Source organism: Denticeps clupeoides, chromosome 2, assembly GCF_900700375.1.
Source record: "Denticeps clupeoides chromosome 2, fDenClu1.1, whole genome shotgun sequence".
NCBI classification, from domain to species: domain Eukaryota; kingdom Metazoa; phylum Chordata; class Actinopteri; order Clupeiformes; family Denticipitidae; genus Denticeps; species Denticeps clupeoides.
The window spans coordinates 33,478,324-33,497,450 of record NC_041708.1 but is presented as its reverse complement, the minus strand read 5'-3'; the positions used below and the strand labels follow the sequence as shown (position 1 = coordinate 33,497,450).

General features: G+C 44.8%; 1 protein-coding gene across 2 annotated transcripts in view; it reads left to right on the top strand.

Annotated features, from left to right (window-relative positions):
* Positions 1-5,593: 5,593 nt before the first annotated feature.
* The window catches only part of cntnap2a (contactin associated protein 2a), a 283,755-nt gene continuing 270,221 nt past the window's right edge, over positions 5,594-19,127 (top strand). For both annotated transcript variants that reach the window (XM_028961990.1, XM_028961981.1), the window contains exon 1: positions 5,594-6,100. In XM_028961990.1, coding sequence (XP_028817823.1) covers positions 6,013-6,100 — 88 coding nt within the window. In that variant the 5' untranslated portion in view covers positions 5,594-6,012. The remainder of the gene's footprint in view (positions 6,101-19,127) is intronic.

The window sequence follows — 19,127 nt, the reverse complement described above, 5'->3', positions numbered from 1 at the left end:
CAACAATTTGGAGATAAATTGGGGTCCCTGATCAGACAGATGGTTGTCTGGGGTCCATTGTATCGGACCACCTCATGGAGCACAATGTCTGCTGTTTGAACAGCAGTGGGGAAGTTGGAAAGGGCTATGAAGCGGGCAGGTTGGAAAACTGGTTCACCAACACTAAGATGGTGGTCATGCCATTAGACTCTGGTAGCCCCGTGATGAAGTCTAATGACACCTGGAACAATAGATGATGGGGTCAGGTTAGGGGCAGGATGATGCCGTTGGGTGTTGGCCTTGAGAGCAGCAAAGGTGGGGCAGGCAGCAATGAAATTGGTAACATCTCGTGCAAGGCCTGGCCACCAAAAAAGATTGACTGATTAGTTCCTGGGTTTGTTGGCACCCTGGATGTCCAGACAGGGGGGCTGTATGAGCCCACTAGAGGAAACATAGGTGTGTTGATTGCCGTAGTCATTGACGATGGCCTGTTGGAATGATCAACAGACTGGGGCGAGGAGGACGGGTTGATTTGAGAATGGGTGTAAAGGTAAAGGGAGACTCGTCTTGGTTGTGGCATCTGGACAGGGCGTTGGCGTTGGTTTTTGATGCCGGGGATGTATGACACAGAGAAGACAAACCGGGTGAAGAAGAGGGCCCAGCGCACCTAGCAAAGTTTTTTTGGCCTATGAGCACTAGGAACAGGTGAACTGCTGCCTCCAATGGTACAATTCATAGGTGATTGATTGCTAGGAGCTTCTGCTCACTTACTTTGTAGTTCTGTTCACCAGGACTGAAGCAATGGGAGACAAAGGTGCATGGTTGGAGGTTGTGTTGGGACAGGATGACAAGAGGCATCAACCTTGACCACGAAGGGCATTTGGGGATCTGGATGCTGCAAAATGGGTGCTGTATTCCACTCATACCCCTCCCATTTACGAATGCATTGATAGGCATTTGGTAGGCAAGTTAGTGATCATGGCCATTAGTTTCAACACCGTGTTCAGAAAAAGGATGTTTCTTGGTTATTGCATTTAGTTTGCAATAGTCTATGCAGGGCTTCAGGGTAAAACACCTTGGAGGAGATCATTGGCTAAATCATAAGGCCTTTGTGGGGTTGCTCAACTGCTCTATCCTGGCATCTGGGGAAGGTTTTCCTTGGAGGGGGATTCCGACGGGGGTGTCTTGGATATTGGTGTGGGGTGTGGTTTGAACATGGGCGTGGTTGGACCCAATGGGAGTGGGTTGGGCGAGAGCAGGGCAGCAGACAACAAACATGGCATAGCTTTGGGGGCTTGGCCTAAACGGAGGGAGGTGAGTGGGGTGGTGAGTGGAATGGAGGTGGCATTTGGCATTCCCCATTGCTGTATGGCCCAGTGGATTCGGGGTTCTAGGGGTGGCTAGGGGAAACTCAGGACAATGAGATTGTGTGGGGTGGCCAATTCTATTGTGTGACCTGTTAGCCTGGTGATCATATAGGCAATAGCTGCTTTGTCATCCTGAAAAAGAGCAGCTTGGAGATGGACGAGGAGACATAATTTCATTACAAATACCCTGCAGTTCTCTGCACTGCCTTCATAGAAAGAAGTTGGAGTGAGGCCAGGTATCGTGGTAGTGCGTTGAGCCACAGGGGCCTGGTTAGGAGCTATGCTGCTGTGGCGGAACTGCAATGATTTTACCTGGGTAGTGAGGTCAGACAACATGTTGGCGATTTGCAAGAGTTGCTGGTGTCACTGAATGTCCTGCTGCTATTGATGGACAGGGGCTGCATAGATGGCCCAATCTTAATGTCAACGTTCAAGTCCGGTGGTGCACTAGCAGACATAGTGATCGCTGGATGGGACAGAGGAGCAGGGGACTTGGAGACTAAGGCACTTGAAATGTACACAGCAACAGGGCGAGCCAAGTTACATGAGCACTTGGAGCATTGATGCGAGGCTGGAGGTAAGGGTGAAGGAGATCGGGAGCCACAGGGCAGTGAGCAAGAGATTCAGGGCAGCTGGGATGACTGGGTTGTTGTGAGGTGAAGCAAGGCATGGTATTACTGGGGCAGGGGAGAAGACGAAGCAGACTTGAGCAAAATCCAGGAGCGTGGGTCAGAACCAAGAATAACATGAGTGGCATCGGCTGAAACAATTGGAGGGTGAGGGACAGAAAGGCTGGGGTCGATGCAAAACATTTCGACAAAGAGTGGGAAACAGCCAAGATTGACGCCCTGTATTTATACTGGGTGTCGACCCCGGATTTGACTGCTTCCGGGTGGCTTCCCCCTTGGTCATCCTTGTGCCCTCAGTGGGTCTGGTGGGAGGATGGCAGCCATGACAGAAAAGTATGAAGACTGATTTATCACTGTCATTTCATTACGGTCCATTTTGAAAATGAAGTGAAAGTGAAGTGATTGTCATTGTTGTACACAGCAGTCAATGAAATGTGTCCTCTGCTTTTAACAATCACCCTTAGTGAGCAGTGAGCAGCCATGACAGGCGCCCGGGGAGCAGTGTGTGGGGACGGTGCTTTGCTCAGTGGCACCTCAGTGGCACCTTGGCGGATCGGGATTAGAACCGGCAATCTTCTGATTGCGGGGCCACTTTCTTAACCGCTAGGCCACCACTGCCCCTTCATAATTCCTCATCAGTCAGCCAATTCACCATGAAATTCCGGACCCAGACTCCACTGGATGCCCATGCCCACCGGCTGATTTATTATGAAGGGCTGGCCCACCAATCCGCAGCAAGATGGTCAGCCGGGAGATGCCAGAGACCTATGAAGCACTCATTTAACTGCCTCGGCGCATTGACCGCCACCTGCTTGCTCATCCAAGAATTGCCTCTTCAACTCCCATCATGCACCAAAATCCCCAACCTCCACCATCAGCACCCCGACTCGCTGACAACATGGGGGAACGGGCGGTCCTCACCAATCAGGAGAGAGACAGGCGATATCGAGAGGATTTGTGTGCATACTGCACTTCCCCTTCCCACCACGGAGCCCCATCCATCCGGGAAATGTGCCACCTAGTTTATTGGAGTGGCGCAATCAACCGGGCCTCTTTCTCCCCCTCATCGACGCCAACATCCAGATTCACTCTCTCACCCATCCTGGAGTGGATTCAGCACACCATCTCCACCACCGCCTTTGTGGACGATGAATCCCTTTCATCTCCACTCACCATTACCTCCGTGGACGGTCAGCTCATTTCTTCTGGAACGATCACCCCCGCACAGTGACTCTGTGGCTCCGTGTGGATTCCTACGTGGAAAACATCCACCCTGATCACCACTATCTTCACCTCACCTCTCCTTCTTGGGTTCCCCTGGCTGGCTGTCCACGAGCTGCACCTGGCTTGATCATCAGGCATGGTGTTGGAGCACATTGTCATTGTCACTGTCTGCTGCCACAACACTCTCAGCCCTCCATATCAATTTCAGCACAGTCACGTTCTGTCCTAGACACCATTTACCACGACCTAGGTGCCATCTTCAGCCCATCCAAGGCTGCACAGCTGCTATCTTATTGGTCAGGCAACATGACTTTTGACCTGCTGCCAGGAACCACGCCACCTACAGGACATCTCTATTCCCTGTCCTTTGCCATGGAGCAGTTTGTGGCCGAGGCGCTCCAGAACGGCACATAAATTAAATTACCAGGGAGTTCTCTTAGTTAGTACTCTTACTTTCATGAAAATCATATTTTAGGAGATGTATTTTTGGAATCCAGATCAATTGGATGGGATGTTTTTCTACCTACTGGCTTTACCTGCTGTTGTTTCTCATAGGCACACAGATGGTGATTTTCTCAAGTTGTTCAATGAAACAGTGGGATGGACAGAATGAGAACAAACCACTCATTTGCAGTGACGTTGACCGGCCACGATTTTCCTTTGAATTGAAACATTAATAGCCATTTCAGCTACCAGTCATTAGTATGTCAGCTAGGTCTGGTCGGGAATTTTGACTCATTTAATGTCTAATGCACCAAGCAATCATTTCCCAAAAAAATTGCAATAAATTCTACTACATGTTATGTTATATTAAAAGCAAAGTACTTCAAACATTTATATTACATTTACATTTCGGGGCAGTGGTGGCCTAGCGGTTAAGGTTGCCGGTTCGAATCCCGATCCGCCAAGGTTCCACTGAGGTGCCACTGAGCAAAGCACCGTCCCAACACACTGCTCCCCGGGCGCCTGTCATGGCTGCCCACAGCTCACTCAGGGTGATGGGTTAAATGCAGAGGACAAATTTCACTGTGTGCACTGTGTGCTGTGCTCGTGTGTATCACGTGTGACAATCACTTCACTTTCACTTTCACATTTACAGCATTTATCAGACGCCCTTATTCAGAGCAAAATACAATCAGTAGTTACAGGGACAGTCCCCCCTGGAGACACTCAGGGTTAAGTGTCTTGCTCAGGGACACAATGGTTGTAAGTGGGATTTGAACCTGGGTCTAGTGGTTCATAGGCGAGTGTGTTACCCAGTAGGTGTCAGATGCCGGATATTTCCGCCCCTTCCAGGTCTCCGGCATTTTCGTGAACTTGACATTGCAAACGTGTACGTGTGAGTATTTTCAGTTCTGGCAATCGGGTTTATGTTCTCCCCTTTGTTTAAATAGTTTTGGCCACCGCGCCGTTGTTTATTTGTATTTGTTTAATGTTTATTGTATAATAAAACCGCCTTCCCAGCATGTCAGACCTCTGCGCTTCCTTTCCCCGTAAGTCCATAGTCGTGACACTAGGCTACTAGCACCCACAAACGATCACAGAACTGTTCAGATTTCAACCAGATTAAAGTCAGTACAGCAAAGTTAGTACAATACATACATTTAAATATACTTGAAGGGCAAGTAAGTTTTTTTTTTTTATAAGCCGTTCCTTTCAGACATCACATTAAATTAAACTTTAGATGCGGGGACAGCTACAGGACGGTTTAAGCGTCTTGCTTTACTTATTTTAGTATTTTTAAAACTTATTTTATTATTATTTTGCAGATGCTTTTATCCAAAGCGACTTACAAGAGGAAGACACCAGCAATTCTTGTTCGATTTCTATGGATTTTGAGTTTACAAAACTAAGAGCCCTGATAAGGCCTAACTTGTCAGAAAAAGAACATGCTCGGAAATTGTTAAGTGCTAGACAAAGAAATGTATTTATTTAGTGCAGTGTGTGTGTGTGTGTGTGTGTGTGTGTAAGTGTTAGATTAGTCTGAAATACTGTTTTGAATAAGTGGGTTTTCAACTGCTTCTTAAAGGTGGTGGTAGTCTCGGCTAGTCGAATGGAGCAGGTCGAGCTCCAGCCAGTCTTGCTCAGAGACTATATAACAACTTTAGGCAAAAATGTACATTGCACTTGTTTTTAACTCTACCTTTGACAATGCGCTATCTGAAGAATAATTGAGAATAAAGTAAGATATTTTGCTATGTATTAATTAATTTGTTTAGAGCCACACGCGCGGCGCTACTTTCCCCCTTTTAATTAATTACAAGCGCCGCGGTCCCTCAACCCACCCGAGTCCATTGGTCGCGTCCCGGGAGAAGTCGCCTCCCGCGAGGCTTGCGCTCCTGCTTCGCGGACCGTACCAACTCGCCTTTTGGAAGGGGGGGGTGGTGGCTCTGGCTCTTATATGCTCCACGGTCTGGGACAAGAGCGGCGCAAGTGAGAACTTCAGCACCTGGACAGCGAACATCCAGAAGCTGAGGCGGCTGCGCCGAGAGCACGCAGCGGCTCCGTCATGGCTTAAAAAAAAGAAGATAAAAAAGAAGAAAAGAATTAGCAGAAAAGACAAGTCTGAAGTGTAGTCGCCCGAGCCGGAGTGGCTGTGTGCGCAGCAGCGGCGCTCCAGACCCGAAGAGCGGCAGCCTCCTGTCCTCTCCAGCCGGAACGGCGTCGACTGCGCGGGAATCCGGCTGCACGCACGGCGCGGGGGCGGGGGGGATCCAGGAGAAATTAAAACTCTGTTTAAAAAAAAAAAAAAAAAAAAAAGACTTTTTTTTTTTTTTTTAGAAAATTATCATTAAAAGCGTTGTACAACGAAGATGCCGCCGCTCTCTGGAGCGAGTGTGACGCTACTGCTGTGGATTTTCGGCCGCTTGAGCAGCTTCAACGCAGCCCCTCCGACCACACGTAAGTTGCGGCGATTTGCGAGGGTGACAGCCGTCAACGCGTCTCGGCGCACTTCTTGTAACTGCGTCCGGAATGTCGTGCGCAAGTGCGCGCACTTTGGCCCCGAACCGCCGACCCGGCTGCTGTGGGTTTGTGCGTTTATTAGAGTCTCTGATCGCTGCCCGGAAGAACGGCTCGTCTGCGGTGGTCCGCGACGCCCAGCGACCCTCCACTTTAACCCACGTTCGGGTTCCAACCGGAGCCGTGGAAATGCCAAATGCCAAAAAAAAGGGCTTATATTAGGTAGTTTCCTTCCATCTAAGATATACTGCTGATCGCCTAACATTAGAGGTGCTGCTGGGAAAAGAAAGTTTTTATTTTTTTTGCGACCAACTTTGCGAGCGCAAGTTTGCTCTCCAACCCGCCAGAGATCTGTGGAATTGTGCGCCCGTCCACGTTATAAGTGTCTGGTGCTTTTACCATCTCGCAAATTGCCTGAACGGTGAGAAGAAGCAAGGGCTTCTGGGTGAAGGTTGCGTGCAAACAAGCAGCCTCACACACACACACACACACACACACACAAAAGGTGCACTGGCTGGCAAGCTGTTAAAAAGCAGCCCTGTGTTGGACGTCCGAGGTGTCTCAGCGTGGAATAATAAGATTAAAGGGCCAGGAATAGTTTTGTCTGGTTTGGTGGCCCAAACTTAGCACTTGCCCAGAGCGCCTTCTGTGCAGGGAGGTTTAAGTGCTGGGGAGCTCCTGCCTAATGGAGATGGATGTGTGGCGCTGTCACATTTTAACCCAGTGTTTACCTGCCCGGAGACCTCCTGACAGCACGACGGGGGGAAGAGTTAAACGCAGATGATCCACAGAATTAGTATTCCGGCGGGGGGAGAAAGGCTTTCTGCCGGAGCCGCTCAGGCAGTGTCGTCTTCTGTCGGATTACCGCTTCATTTGATATAAACTCCGATCTGGCAGCAAGTTCTCTGGAGAGCAACTACGAAGGAGAGGTAACTAGAGTGAAATTGATGGCCCATCCTTCGGCTGCCGGAAGCAAATATGTTTTATTTCTAGTATTGTTATAAACTTCTGCTTGTCTTTGTTTATTGCTGTGCGATTCATTATCCTTGCTTGGTAGAGACGGGATATCGAGTAACGAATATACTTGATATATATCACGATTGGCTCATCGTGCAGTGTAGTCAACTATATCAAGACCATCCAGTATGAATTCTAACCTTATTTTTAAGCAGACGGAATGCACTTCACTTTCGGGGTTCAAGTCTCTGCACCGTCCAAGCAGACAGGTTCCTCCCCCGTTTTTTTTTTTTTTTTGCAATTAGTGAATCCTCAGAGATAAGTGAAAACCATGCGATTTTACAGACGTTACTGGAAGATAGAGGCATTGCGAAGAAAAAACATTTGGTGAAATTCATTATATAGTTGTCATTTTATGCAATAAACGGCCGAATTTAGCACATCTTCGATTTCCTCTAAATCACAGTACGAATGCTAAGATATATTTTGTGTAGCGGGATATATTATTTTTAGGCCATATCACCGAGCCCTCTTTCGTAACCAGCGCTTCTTCCGTCAGCCTGCATTGAGCGGATGACTGTCGACCCTACAACCTGGTTAGGCACAAAGTTTTTTTAAGGGGAACGTGAAAGTGCCACCCCAGCTCTTCTTCATTTGCCATGCTGCCCAAGGCCTGCGGAGGATAAATGCTCATCCGGAAGGGAAATTGCTATCTGAACAGGCAGCGCTTGAAATCACATTGGTTGGGCACCCTCTTTTAACGGCACGCAGTCATACTCCATTAGTGTTAAAGGATTGTCACACATTAACGAGTAGGAAGGGCCCCTGTTTGCTGGGAACGGGGGCGTTTTCTTGCTGCAGCGTTGTTGTTGGGGTGGTGGGGAAGGCTATTCGTTTTTGTGCTCAGCGTAACTTTGAGTAAAATGGCTAAAAGTAATCTTGGTGGCGGGACTAAAGGACAGCGTCTGTCACCCAGAACGTCAGGTCAGTGGATGTGTTGGGAAGTTGATATTCTCAGCCATGAAGTTGCACTTTACGGCCCTGCAACAGCAGTTCCAAACACCTTAGTGGATTAAATTACAAATGCACATTTTGGTGTGTGTCTGTGTGTGTTTAATAGTAGTAGTTTCAGCTTTGAAGAGTGCTTAACGTGCTTAATGTGCTTCATTTTGTGTAAACTGAATACTTAAGCATTAAAAAGGAAATTTTGATTCGGTTAAAATCCCTTCACTTTCAATTCCCCTTTTATAGTCCCTGAAATTGACACGTTCATCTCAATTTATCCTTGAAAATAGCATCTAGTTCCGGAGTTGAGCCCTAACATTTACAAAAGAGAGCACACAATTTTCAACCTTTGAATTTAGCGTCAAATGTACTTGAACTTTGTTGAGAGTAAACAAATTTAGCGGATCTCTCAAGTGTCACCAGCATCATTGGATTAAGGAATTATAGATTTTTTTGTCTTTTTTCGCTCTTGTGAAATGAAAATAATCTTGAATTGGCTGGAGAATCCACAGATTCCGCTGTCGAATGTGATTCATGGCACCCTCGAAATACGAGGAAGAGCACAGACGTACGTGGCATTAATACTGCTGTAATGCTGGTGCGCTTGCAAGTGAGACGTCAGTGGCTCAGCGCTCCTGTGCCGTAGGCTGCAGCGAGGCACGGCCATTAAACGCTTCTGGTAACCTGGCTTAGAGTACTCTGGGAGACGATCCTCCGAGGACGCGGACACACACACACAGCCTCTCACACATAATGCCTGGACTAGAGAAATGCTGTAATGATTCTGGGCAGCTCATACACGCCTGAGCTCATGTGATGCTACTTGGCTCTACTGTAGGAGGCTCTTTGCAGATCAAGATGCAGTCGCAGGCAGTGAGCACTCAGTACTATATATATATATATAGGTGCCTATATCTATTTGCATCCTATAACGAATCAAGAACATCAGAAGTAATTAAGTTACCAAAAAAACAAAACAAAAAAACCCTGTTAAATCACCCATTCTGCTTCGGTTGTTAATTTTACATTTGAACATAAACATGCTAAACACGTTTGGTCCACTGAGCATAGAGTTTCTTTTGCCTGGAAGCAAAAAAAAATAAGACTGAGATTGGGCTGTTGGGGCTGCTTGCTTGTTACAGGTTTAGAAGAAGGCTTTAGAACATAAATGAACATCTGGGGGATCTAGGTTTTAAAAAAGATCTCTGCTTTCAATGCAAGGACGGTATAAAAGAAAAAACGTTTTAATTGCCAGAGGCATGCATTTTTGTAGAGGTTTTCAGCAAGACACAATGAACAGGAAGAAATATGAAATGAACAGTCACATCAAAAATGGCTATATTCTAAATCAGAGCCAAAGAGGAAAACATGAACAAAACATATTTATGTATGTATGTAAATGTGGAGAACAAATTTTGGGTGCTGTGATGTGATATGAATCACAGAAAAAAATAAAACACTTTGTATGTATATATGTATGTGGAGGTACACTGCCATTCAAAAGTTTAGGGTCATTCAGTAATTTCATTTTTTTTCTATAAAATACATATAAAATGCAGGATTGGTTATTAGAAAACAATAAAGTTTTTAAAGTGACAGACTTGCATTTGTAAAAGATGTGTGGCGGGAGGGAAGTTGGACCCAAACATAACAGGGTTTAATGATAAATAAATATAATAATCCATGATGGCCAACACAATGACTAAATGCATAGTCATTGTATGACAGCGTTAGGGAACACGGCATTCCTTTGGAACGAAATACTAATTGTTGCTGATAATTAACCCTAAATTGCTCCTGGGAGACTGACCCTGATTGTAAGTAATCTGTTAAGGGCATCTGATATATACCGTAAATGTAAATGTACATGGCCCTAACATTTGAATGGTTGTGTATGCGCATACATGTATACATGTCTGTATGTATGTCTGACATAAATTCACAAATGCATAGACATCATCAGGCAATCAACATTAAAATAATCTGCAGGGCTGGTTCTTCTACGGCCTGGTTATACCTCCTGAATGATTTATGAATAGAGCAGAATGTCCGCCAGGTCCTTTACAGGGCTGGAAAGCCGGCGCCGTGTTCAGGTTTATTCACCCATGATGTTAACATCGACTTCTCAGCTTGCTGGGCTGCCGGATATGGTTTATCGTCTCCTGTCTAAAATTGACCTTGGATAATCTTGGTTTGTGAATACGGATGGGACTTGGGCCATCTCTAGGAGGGAATAGAGTTTGTGTGTGTGTGTGTGTGTGTGTGTGTGTGTTTTGAGTTTTACCGAAGCAAGTGTACCTCAGCATCCCTTTCGCAGCTATGGAGCTGCTTAACACTAGATCATGTACTCCATCGAAGCGTTTTCAGATTTTAGGGAGGTGGTTAATGCCATAAGACCGTTTCAATGCTTGAGTTCAACATTAGGATCTCATTATTCGACATTTACGACATTCGCATTTATCCCGTTGTGATTATACTGATTAATGGTAATTTATGAGATTTCAGACCTAACAAGCCACAGATTACAGCATAGCCAGATCCCCCATGATACATTTCAGCGTCTGGAGTGAGAAGGCATTCGCTGGATTTAAGTGTCTGTGTTTGCACGGGAATATTAAAAGCTGAGTTTTTTTTCTCATTTTTTTTGGCTTTGACATTGCTCTCCAAGAGCAGAATCCATTAATCCTGCTGAACCTTGTGAATAATTTACATACTTAACAGAGAAGGGTGTTCTGTCCGGTTCAGTACAGCTTGAGCAGATAGGGGGGGAGCATCGGCGTTACTCCAAGGCTGGGAGGGTAATTTGCCAGAGAGGGCCATCATCTAGACCTCATTTTCTCTGTAACCTATTTCCTCTGTGCTGTATATCCTCTAATGTTTTTATTGATTGGATTTAAGCCGGGAGAGCGCTGATCTGTGCACTTCTCGTGATCACTGAAGAAAAAAAAGAGAGTCTCCCAGCTCTGTGTTTTTATTGGCGGCCTAGCTTAAAATCAAATTCTTTTTCATCATTGAAACTATTAATTACCTTTTTTTTTTTTAATCAGTGAATGTGCTATATATTTTTTCTCTCAGAAGAAAAAACATTTCCTGCAGAAGACACTTCAAGTATATTTTCAAAAGCTGTAAAGGAACGACTGATGCTGGCATTATGCTACCCTTGCGAAGATGAGCATTTGTGGAATAAATTTTCAGAATGGCTTTCATTACACTCTGGCTCTAAAACAGTTTTTAAGTACATAGTGCATTAATTAAAGTTTCAAAAACCTGCTTTGTTCATATGTCTGAGTATGCTAATTTCACCTCACCATTCCAAATTCACAATAAATTGAATAGAATATTATGGAAAAAAGTAATTTGTATTTGTAAACCTTCACATCCACTCTGTTTACACATAAAAACTAAGAAACATGGCAGATATGAAGGTTTACAAATATATATTTTTTGGTTTTAGGTTTATGATTACATAAATGGACAATACAAAATATGTGCACCATGCAATGTACTGATGCATGTGGGTTTAAATCAGTGTGCATAAGAGCTGTCAATCACTGGCCTCCTGCCATTTATATAAAAAAATACATTATTCAAGTATGGGTTTTGGCAGACAGAAATAATAACACGGCAACAAGGTAGTGCTGTGCAGAGTTAGAAAATAATGTCACTTCCTACCACCTTATGGCCACCCTGTGTGTGTTTAGGAGAAACATAATGCTGTTTGCGAGAGGGTGGTAGTGGCCTAGTGGGTAACACACTCGCCTATGAACCAGAAGACCCAGGTTCAAATCCCACTTACTACCATTGTGTCCTTGAGCAAGACACTTGACCTTAAGTTGCTCCAGGGGGGACTATCCCTGTAACTACTGATTGTAAGTCGCTCTGGATAAGGACGTCTGATAAATGCTGTAAATATAAATGTTTGGCCCATGATCATAATATCACTTCAGTTCTTGTGCTGTGTGCCCTTAATATGTGGTCCAGGTAGCAAAAATCACTCTCTCTCTCATCTGTTTATTTCTTACTCCCTCTTATATTACAGACCACAATGAGAGATATTATATATATATATATATATTGTTTAATTGCATTTTATTTAACAATAAATTTCAGAACTCACTTGAACAGTGTATTCTGAAATTGTTGAATCTGTAGAAATGTCACATGACTGTCCGGACCATCACGTGATGGGAAGCGGGACGATGGTGACGGGTGATTCTCAGTGTACTTAGTCAGTGCCGACCTCAGGTCATCTCATGCTCATCTCACCTCAACTCCTCGTCAGAGAGAGTAGGCACAATTCTTTGTCTTTTCTCCTCCACTGTGTCTCCTCTCCTTGTGTTTTTTGTGTTCCCACTCAAACTCAAACAGCGCTGGCGGACGTAGCAGTTTTTAGCAATCAAAAGAGCTCCTTTGCACCCTCCTAAAATGAAGTTCCTTCGGCCTGCTGATGTTCTTCGGCTTGCTGAACCCCCGTTCGCGCATGACAAGAAAACTGCTGCATGCATCCACTGCATGTTAAAAAATAAGCGTTGCACGTCTGCAGTGAATATGTTCTGTTCAACGTGACGGCACATGCAAGCACACGCAGTCCACGCATGTCCAAATGTGTCATATATATATTTTAATAGTTTATTTAGGTGCAGTAGTGTAAACGTCTCTTCTTTTTGGTGTGGGAAGCTGGTAACTCTCTCTCTTGAATGGTGTAAAAAGTGGTTTGGACCCCTACACAAATCACACTAGTACGGTGGTAATAAAACAAAAGAGATGTCTGTTTGTTTGGAGGCAGAGCTGTTTTTTCGCTGGAAAAAATGGCCCATTCCACTGCTCCCCCCAACCCCTAAAAGAACTAAGCGAATAAAACAGAAGAAAAGCCCATCCAGTGTAATAAGCCTGGCTGCTGCTGATGCTAAGAAATTGTCCCCTGCCTCCGCCGCAGATGGCATCTTCGCAAGAGGACAGTCATCCACAGCGGCAAGGGAGGCGTCCCCTACATTCAGTGCCTGTCAATGCTCTCCCTGGGCCTTTGGCACGGAGGGACAGAAGGGAAATGACAAAGACCACAAACACTTCGGAGAAAACAGCCAACAGCAACCATCTAAACTGCTGCAGGGGAGACATCTTACGACGCCGCCCCTGTTTTATGGGGGCGAGCTGTCTAAGAGGGATATTTTTGAACAGCTCTCTTTCACACAGTCACAGGCAATAGAACAATACTTCATTGTCTGACTATCTCCCCCCGCTGTCAGAGGAAGCGGGGTCTGCTTGTGTGAGAGGGAAAATACGGTATTAGTGACGATAGGCCTGCACTATATACGATGGGGTGTGTCCGTTACGTTCACTGAAAATGCATAAAGACCTGCTGCCTGCTGGTCTCGGTAGTGGGTATGATCCAGCAAAGGTCACGTTTTTGATATCCAGCTGACGTACCGCCGTTATCAGGGAGGCGACGAACACTCACCGCACCCGGAGGTTTAAACACGGTGTTAGTAGCGTAGTAGTAACACACGCGCCCAGTGAACCAGCCAGCTACAAAGTCGCAGTTTCAAACGCCACTTACTCACCATTGCGTCCCTGAGCAAGACACTTGTGTGTAGGAGCCACAAATAAAGATACCGACCGTCTCACAATTGAGACAAAGAGTTATTGGCTGCTCCATGGTACTCGTGAACCTTTTGGGGGGCAGAAATGGCCTATGGGGATTTTTAAAAAGTTATTGGCTGCTCCCCTCTGACCGATGCGGTGCTGAAAGCTGCTAATAGCCTTATTTTTGGTTATGCGAGCAGCTCTCTAGCTTGCTGACTAATTTTCTAAGTAAACAGAGTCCCTGCCCGGAAAGCCCTCGGCGACCTGGAGGAAAATGCGCGGTTTCAACGTTTTTGTGCCTTTGACTGGGCTGCCCCAGGCCGGGTATTTTTAGCTCTTAGTGCTGTTCGTATGGGACAGTCGGCGTGCCCTGTTGTTGGAGTGCACGACCCCCCGGCCTGCTCGGCCCAGCCAAGCCCGCCGTAGGCTTCACCCTCCTCCTCCGGGGGGCCTATTAGCCATGCAGAGCTCCCGACGGGCATCTGGTAACGCGAACGCAGCAGCATGCGGTGCTGGAGTGCTTGCAGGTGCAGCGGCAAGCCAGGCAGCATTAGCGCTTGATTGTAAACAGTGACACTCAAGATTATAATAAGGGTTTCAATTTGCATTCAACAACCTGCTTATTGCTGGTTGACTGGATGGATAATTGCACTGAACAAAAAATATTGAACAAACGCGACAGTTTTGTTTTTGCTTCCATTTTTCATGAGCTGGACTCAAAGATCTGAAACATTTTTTACATACACAAAAGATCCATTACGTTCACAAACCTGTCTAAATCTGTGTTGGTGAACACTTCTCCTTTGCGAAGATAATCCGGAGATCTCGTCACGGTATCTCTGTGGATTCAAAATGCCATCGATAAAATGCACCTGTGTGTATATGGTATACACACAGGTGCAACATTCGCAAGATTAGGCCTTTTCTGTCACAACAGGCTACGCAGCCCCTCGTCCAGGCAATGGTCATCTCCAAACTCGACTATTGTATCTCTCTCCTGGCTGAAGCCTCTGCAGTCACCATAAAACCACTCCCGATGGTCCAAAATGTGGCAGCCCGTCTCATCTTCAATCAGCCGAAGCACACCCATGTTACACCTCTTCTTACCTCCCTCCACTGGCTCCCGATAGCTGCTCGCATTGAGTTCAAATCCTTGATGCTGCCTACAGGGCTGTAAATGGAAGTGCACCCTCCTATATCAACACACTACTAGCTAGCTACACTCCTACATGCCCTCTCAGATCTGCAAACAAAATGAGACTGAAAATTCCCTCTTCACGGGGTCTCCGATCCCAATCAACTCTGTTCTCCGGGTGGCTGGTCTCAGACAATTAATGCAGGTGAACGTGCTGGATGTGGAGGTCCTGGGCTGGTGTGGTTACACGTTGTCTGCGGTTGTGAGGTCTGGATTTGCTGCCCAATTCTCTGAAACACCTTTGGAGACGGCTTATGGTAGAGAAACTGACATTCAAGAAGAGAACTTTTAGTTGGTGTGTAATAATTTTGACACTATTTAAATCATTAGGGACATTTTCATAAACGCTTACAGCATGTATGGATGTACTTAGTGCCAGTTCCACAACAAGAGTTGAGGGGTGCATGAGCTCTTCTTTTGAATGCAGCTACAGTGGACAGTGATGGTCTCTTTTATTCGTTTTTGAAATTTTTTGCATAGTTCTTTTCTCTGTTATCTCTCGGCCTTTTTATGTGTAACTGTCATTTTATGTGTAACTGCATGTAGGCCCGGGCGAAAACTCCCACAGGACCAGATTTCAAGGGATGCTGCTTTATTAGTCAGATTTGCACTCTTGGGTCCTTCTCCGACATGCTCCGCTGTTGGATTTGCAGATGCCCCTCACATTGGTGAAGACCAATAAATGAACGCAGAGTTACATCTGTAGCCCCCCCGCACTGCTGTGACCCACATATGTCTCATTAGATGTTCAAGCTGCTAATATTGATGGCAGCGGAACAAGTTGCTCCTGAAAGAAGCAATTTCTTTCGACTTATTTGTCTCAAGGCTTGCAGCTTTTACATCTGGGGCTAATTTTCCATATAATATACCATTTTACATTTGGCGAGGCATTCACAGCGGGGGTAGGAAATGTTGCAGATTGAGGAGGCAGGTGTCTGTCGCATCCTTTTAACCGTCGCTCAGCATGTATCAGCGCTGAAGGACGAGGGGCTGAAATGAATAGGTTATACTCAGCAAGACACAGTACGTGGTACGTAATGTTAAATAATGTAGGAGATGATAATAAATAAAATATGGCACATTCAAAGAAACTATTTTTATCGCTCCTAGGGCTCTCGAGAATTGACTCTGAAGCCTTGAATTGAGGAGATAAATTTGTTCTCTGGTTATTTTACACTTTTTATGTCAAAGTTTTGAGACAGGATTACATGATAGGGACCCAAGGGGTTTATCCATATATTTCCTGCTATGCCGAATGTGTTGAGGAACGAGTTGCAGGACCTTTAAATAAAGAAACCCAATGGCTGAACACACAGGCGAATTTAAATATGCAATCTCCAAATCACTCTTTACACCTGTTTGTTCATAATGACTGTGAATCAGTCAAGTGGTGCCACCTGCTTTCTTGACAGGCACACGTGACATCACATAACCCCCCTTCTTCCCGGTCCCCCAGTCCCCCACTCCCCTTAGGGACAACACTGGGGGTGGCCAGGACACAGGTGGGCTTGGGCCCTCTTGTCGCTTCTGTAACAGAGGTGGGCCCGGACCCTCAGTCAGCTGCCCTCGCTGTAACAGAGGTGGTCTTCAGTTGACCGCCATACTGTGCTTCCCCAAGATTTCTTGGGTTGCGTGCCTCGCGTGGACTGGATGATTGGGTAACTGGGGACCAACCATTCTGGTTTTTGGCTGGTGCAGGGGCCTCCTCAATGGGGTCTGCTTTAGTGGCAGGGATGTCACTTGAACGAAGGGCAGGGGGGCAGAAACACGCACACAAAGACACACCAAAGAGAGTTTTGCCATAAAACGTCTTAACTCTATGGTCTTATGACTCCCTGATCATGGGTTGTGACAAGTTGACCTTCAAGTCCAGACATGGGTTAACATTTTAACTGTACTCACAATACGGTTTTAGTCACAGAGTATTTTCTTATCTCAAACTAATATAAAATTTATATGCTAAAGCTAGCAGCACTATTATTAAACAAGAGCTTCTAAAGGCAATCACTCAGAACAGCTAATATTTTCTAAAAATATAGATTCAGTAACTAATGAACTCTGTATGGAAGTTAATAAACTGTTATTTAAATGAGGTTTGAAGCAATGTCATTTCAATCTATTCCATGCCTTGGGGCCTCATTCTTAATTATGTTTGGCAATAATACCTACAGGTAGGGCTTGCTAGATTTAATCTAACCGGTGTGGAACATGTACAGGCTTGGCACAGCGTTAACTGCAACTGCTCCGAAGATTTTGAATAGAGTTCACATAAATTTATTGTCCGCCCATGTTTTTTAATACTACAGCAAAGCTCCACAACCACGTTCATCAACCCACTCTGCATCAGTCTGCTCTCATCAAACATTCTGTGCAACGACTTTGTTATCTTTCTTTAATTTGGATTCACCAGATTGTGAGGACCCCACTGTGCCTAAGTGCATGAGCAAAATTGTCCCTGAAAAGCCCACAGCAATTACTGAGCGACTGGACTCTTCTTCCCCATTCTGATATGTGAATTTTGCTGTGGATGCCTGCCACTTGGCCCGCTAATTGGTTCGCCATGTGACCGATTTCCTCAACAGTTCCTTTCATCGCTTGTCTGCTGTGATGCATACCATCCCCTTAACCATTTCTAATCATTTTTCCCCCCTATTCTGACTGCTTTAGGACAGCTGTGCTGCTAGAGTGATATCCTGGCACACTTTTTGGCCGGAACTCATCTGACGAAAGGGAGACAAAAATAAACAAAAAAAAAAAAAATTATTGTAAAATGAGCTTATGGTGCTGGTTTTATTTTTCAGAGGAGTGATTGTGGGTCATATAACAGATAACAACCCCCCAACCACTGTTGCACATAATTCATACAGACCAACCTATACATTATTCATCGTTCAACTTGCCTGGGCATCAGCAGACAGTACATTTTATTAGATGAGGTGAAGATAAGATAAGTGGTGAGAGCGCAAGTTAATTCAGTTGGGATGATGCTGGGCTCGCCATTGTAATCTTGCCACTTTTTTTGACAATTACTATCATGCTTGTGACACTTCTGAGGCATATGACATCAAGCAATCTCATATTTTGACCTGGACCTTTTACAGCTATTGTTGTTAACTATTTTAACTGGCTGTGAATATTTTTGTTTTGTTATTTCATAATTTGATCTTACAAAGTTATTTAGCTGAACACTTCTGCAGCAGCCAAGTATGAGGAGCATATGGTTATACATAAATACCTCCTTTTACTGACGGTTGCTGGCACACATCAGTAAAATACAATATACCAGATAAGTGTGCTTTACTAACTAGAAGGTAATAATTAAGTAGATGGTAATCCTGCACAATGCATAAAGGCAATCAAATTATAGTTTGTAATTTTTATTTTCATTTATTTTGATATTTTCTAGATTAAAATGCATGTGTGTTTTTCATAAGGCATATTTGTTGGTTATTATTAAACTAAAATTATGAATGAATCCTTAAAATTAAAAATGAAATAAATTGCAATGAAGTTTCATTATTGTGACAGTCCTACTGCCCTCCCTCCCCACTTTCCTTCCAGCCAATAGTCTATCCTTTGAGTGATAGTTTAATTTTGTGCCTTGGCATTGTACCACGTCTGGTCACACTGCAGTCACTACATACACCTCACTCCCTCTGCGTCGTCCCCCGCGTGCCGCTATACCAACAGCATGGCGTGTTAACGCACACCTCAAAGATAAACATCATCTTTTGTCTTCATGAAGCTTTACCCCAGTGAATTGTTCTTCAGATGTCAGTGAAAAAAAAATACACAATATTAAACTAGGTCAGACTTCAAGCTCAGTTTTCTTCCTTTCTTCCAGCCACTATAAACATTTGCTGAAAGAATGATTCAGCTTTACTGGGATAGACGTTTCCAAACATTTCACTGTGTACTGTAAGCTCAACACTCAAAAGTGTGCATACATTAAGTTTATAGTAACTTTTTTTTAATTATTTAAATTTCATTCAAATTGGCTAATATTGATATTGAAAAGCTCCAGTCTATTTATTACTTAGTCATTTCACTAGATGATGCTGGATGAGCTTCACTGTGTTGTCAAAAGTATTCGCTCCTGCCCTGTTGCTGAGGTCAATGGGGAGTTGGAACATCCCTGCATACCTCAAAATAAATTTTTTTAAAATATTTTATTTTTACACCCCATATTACTTTGGAAATATAACTTCTGTCTTCTGGTAGTGAAGT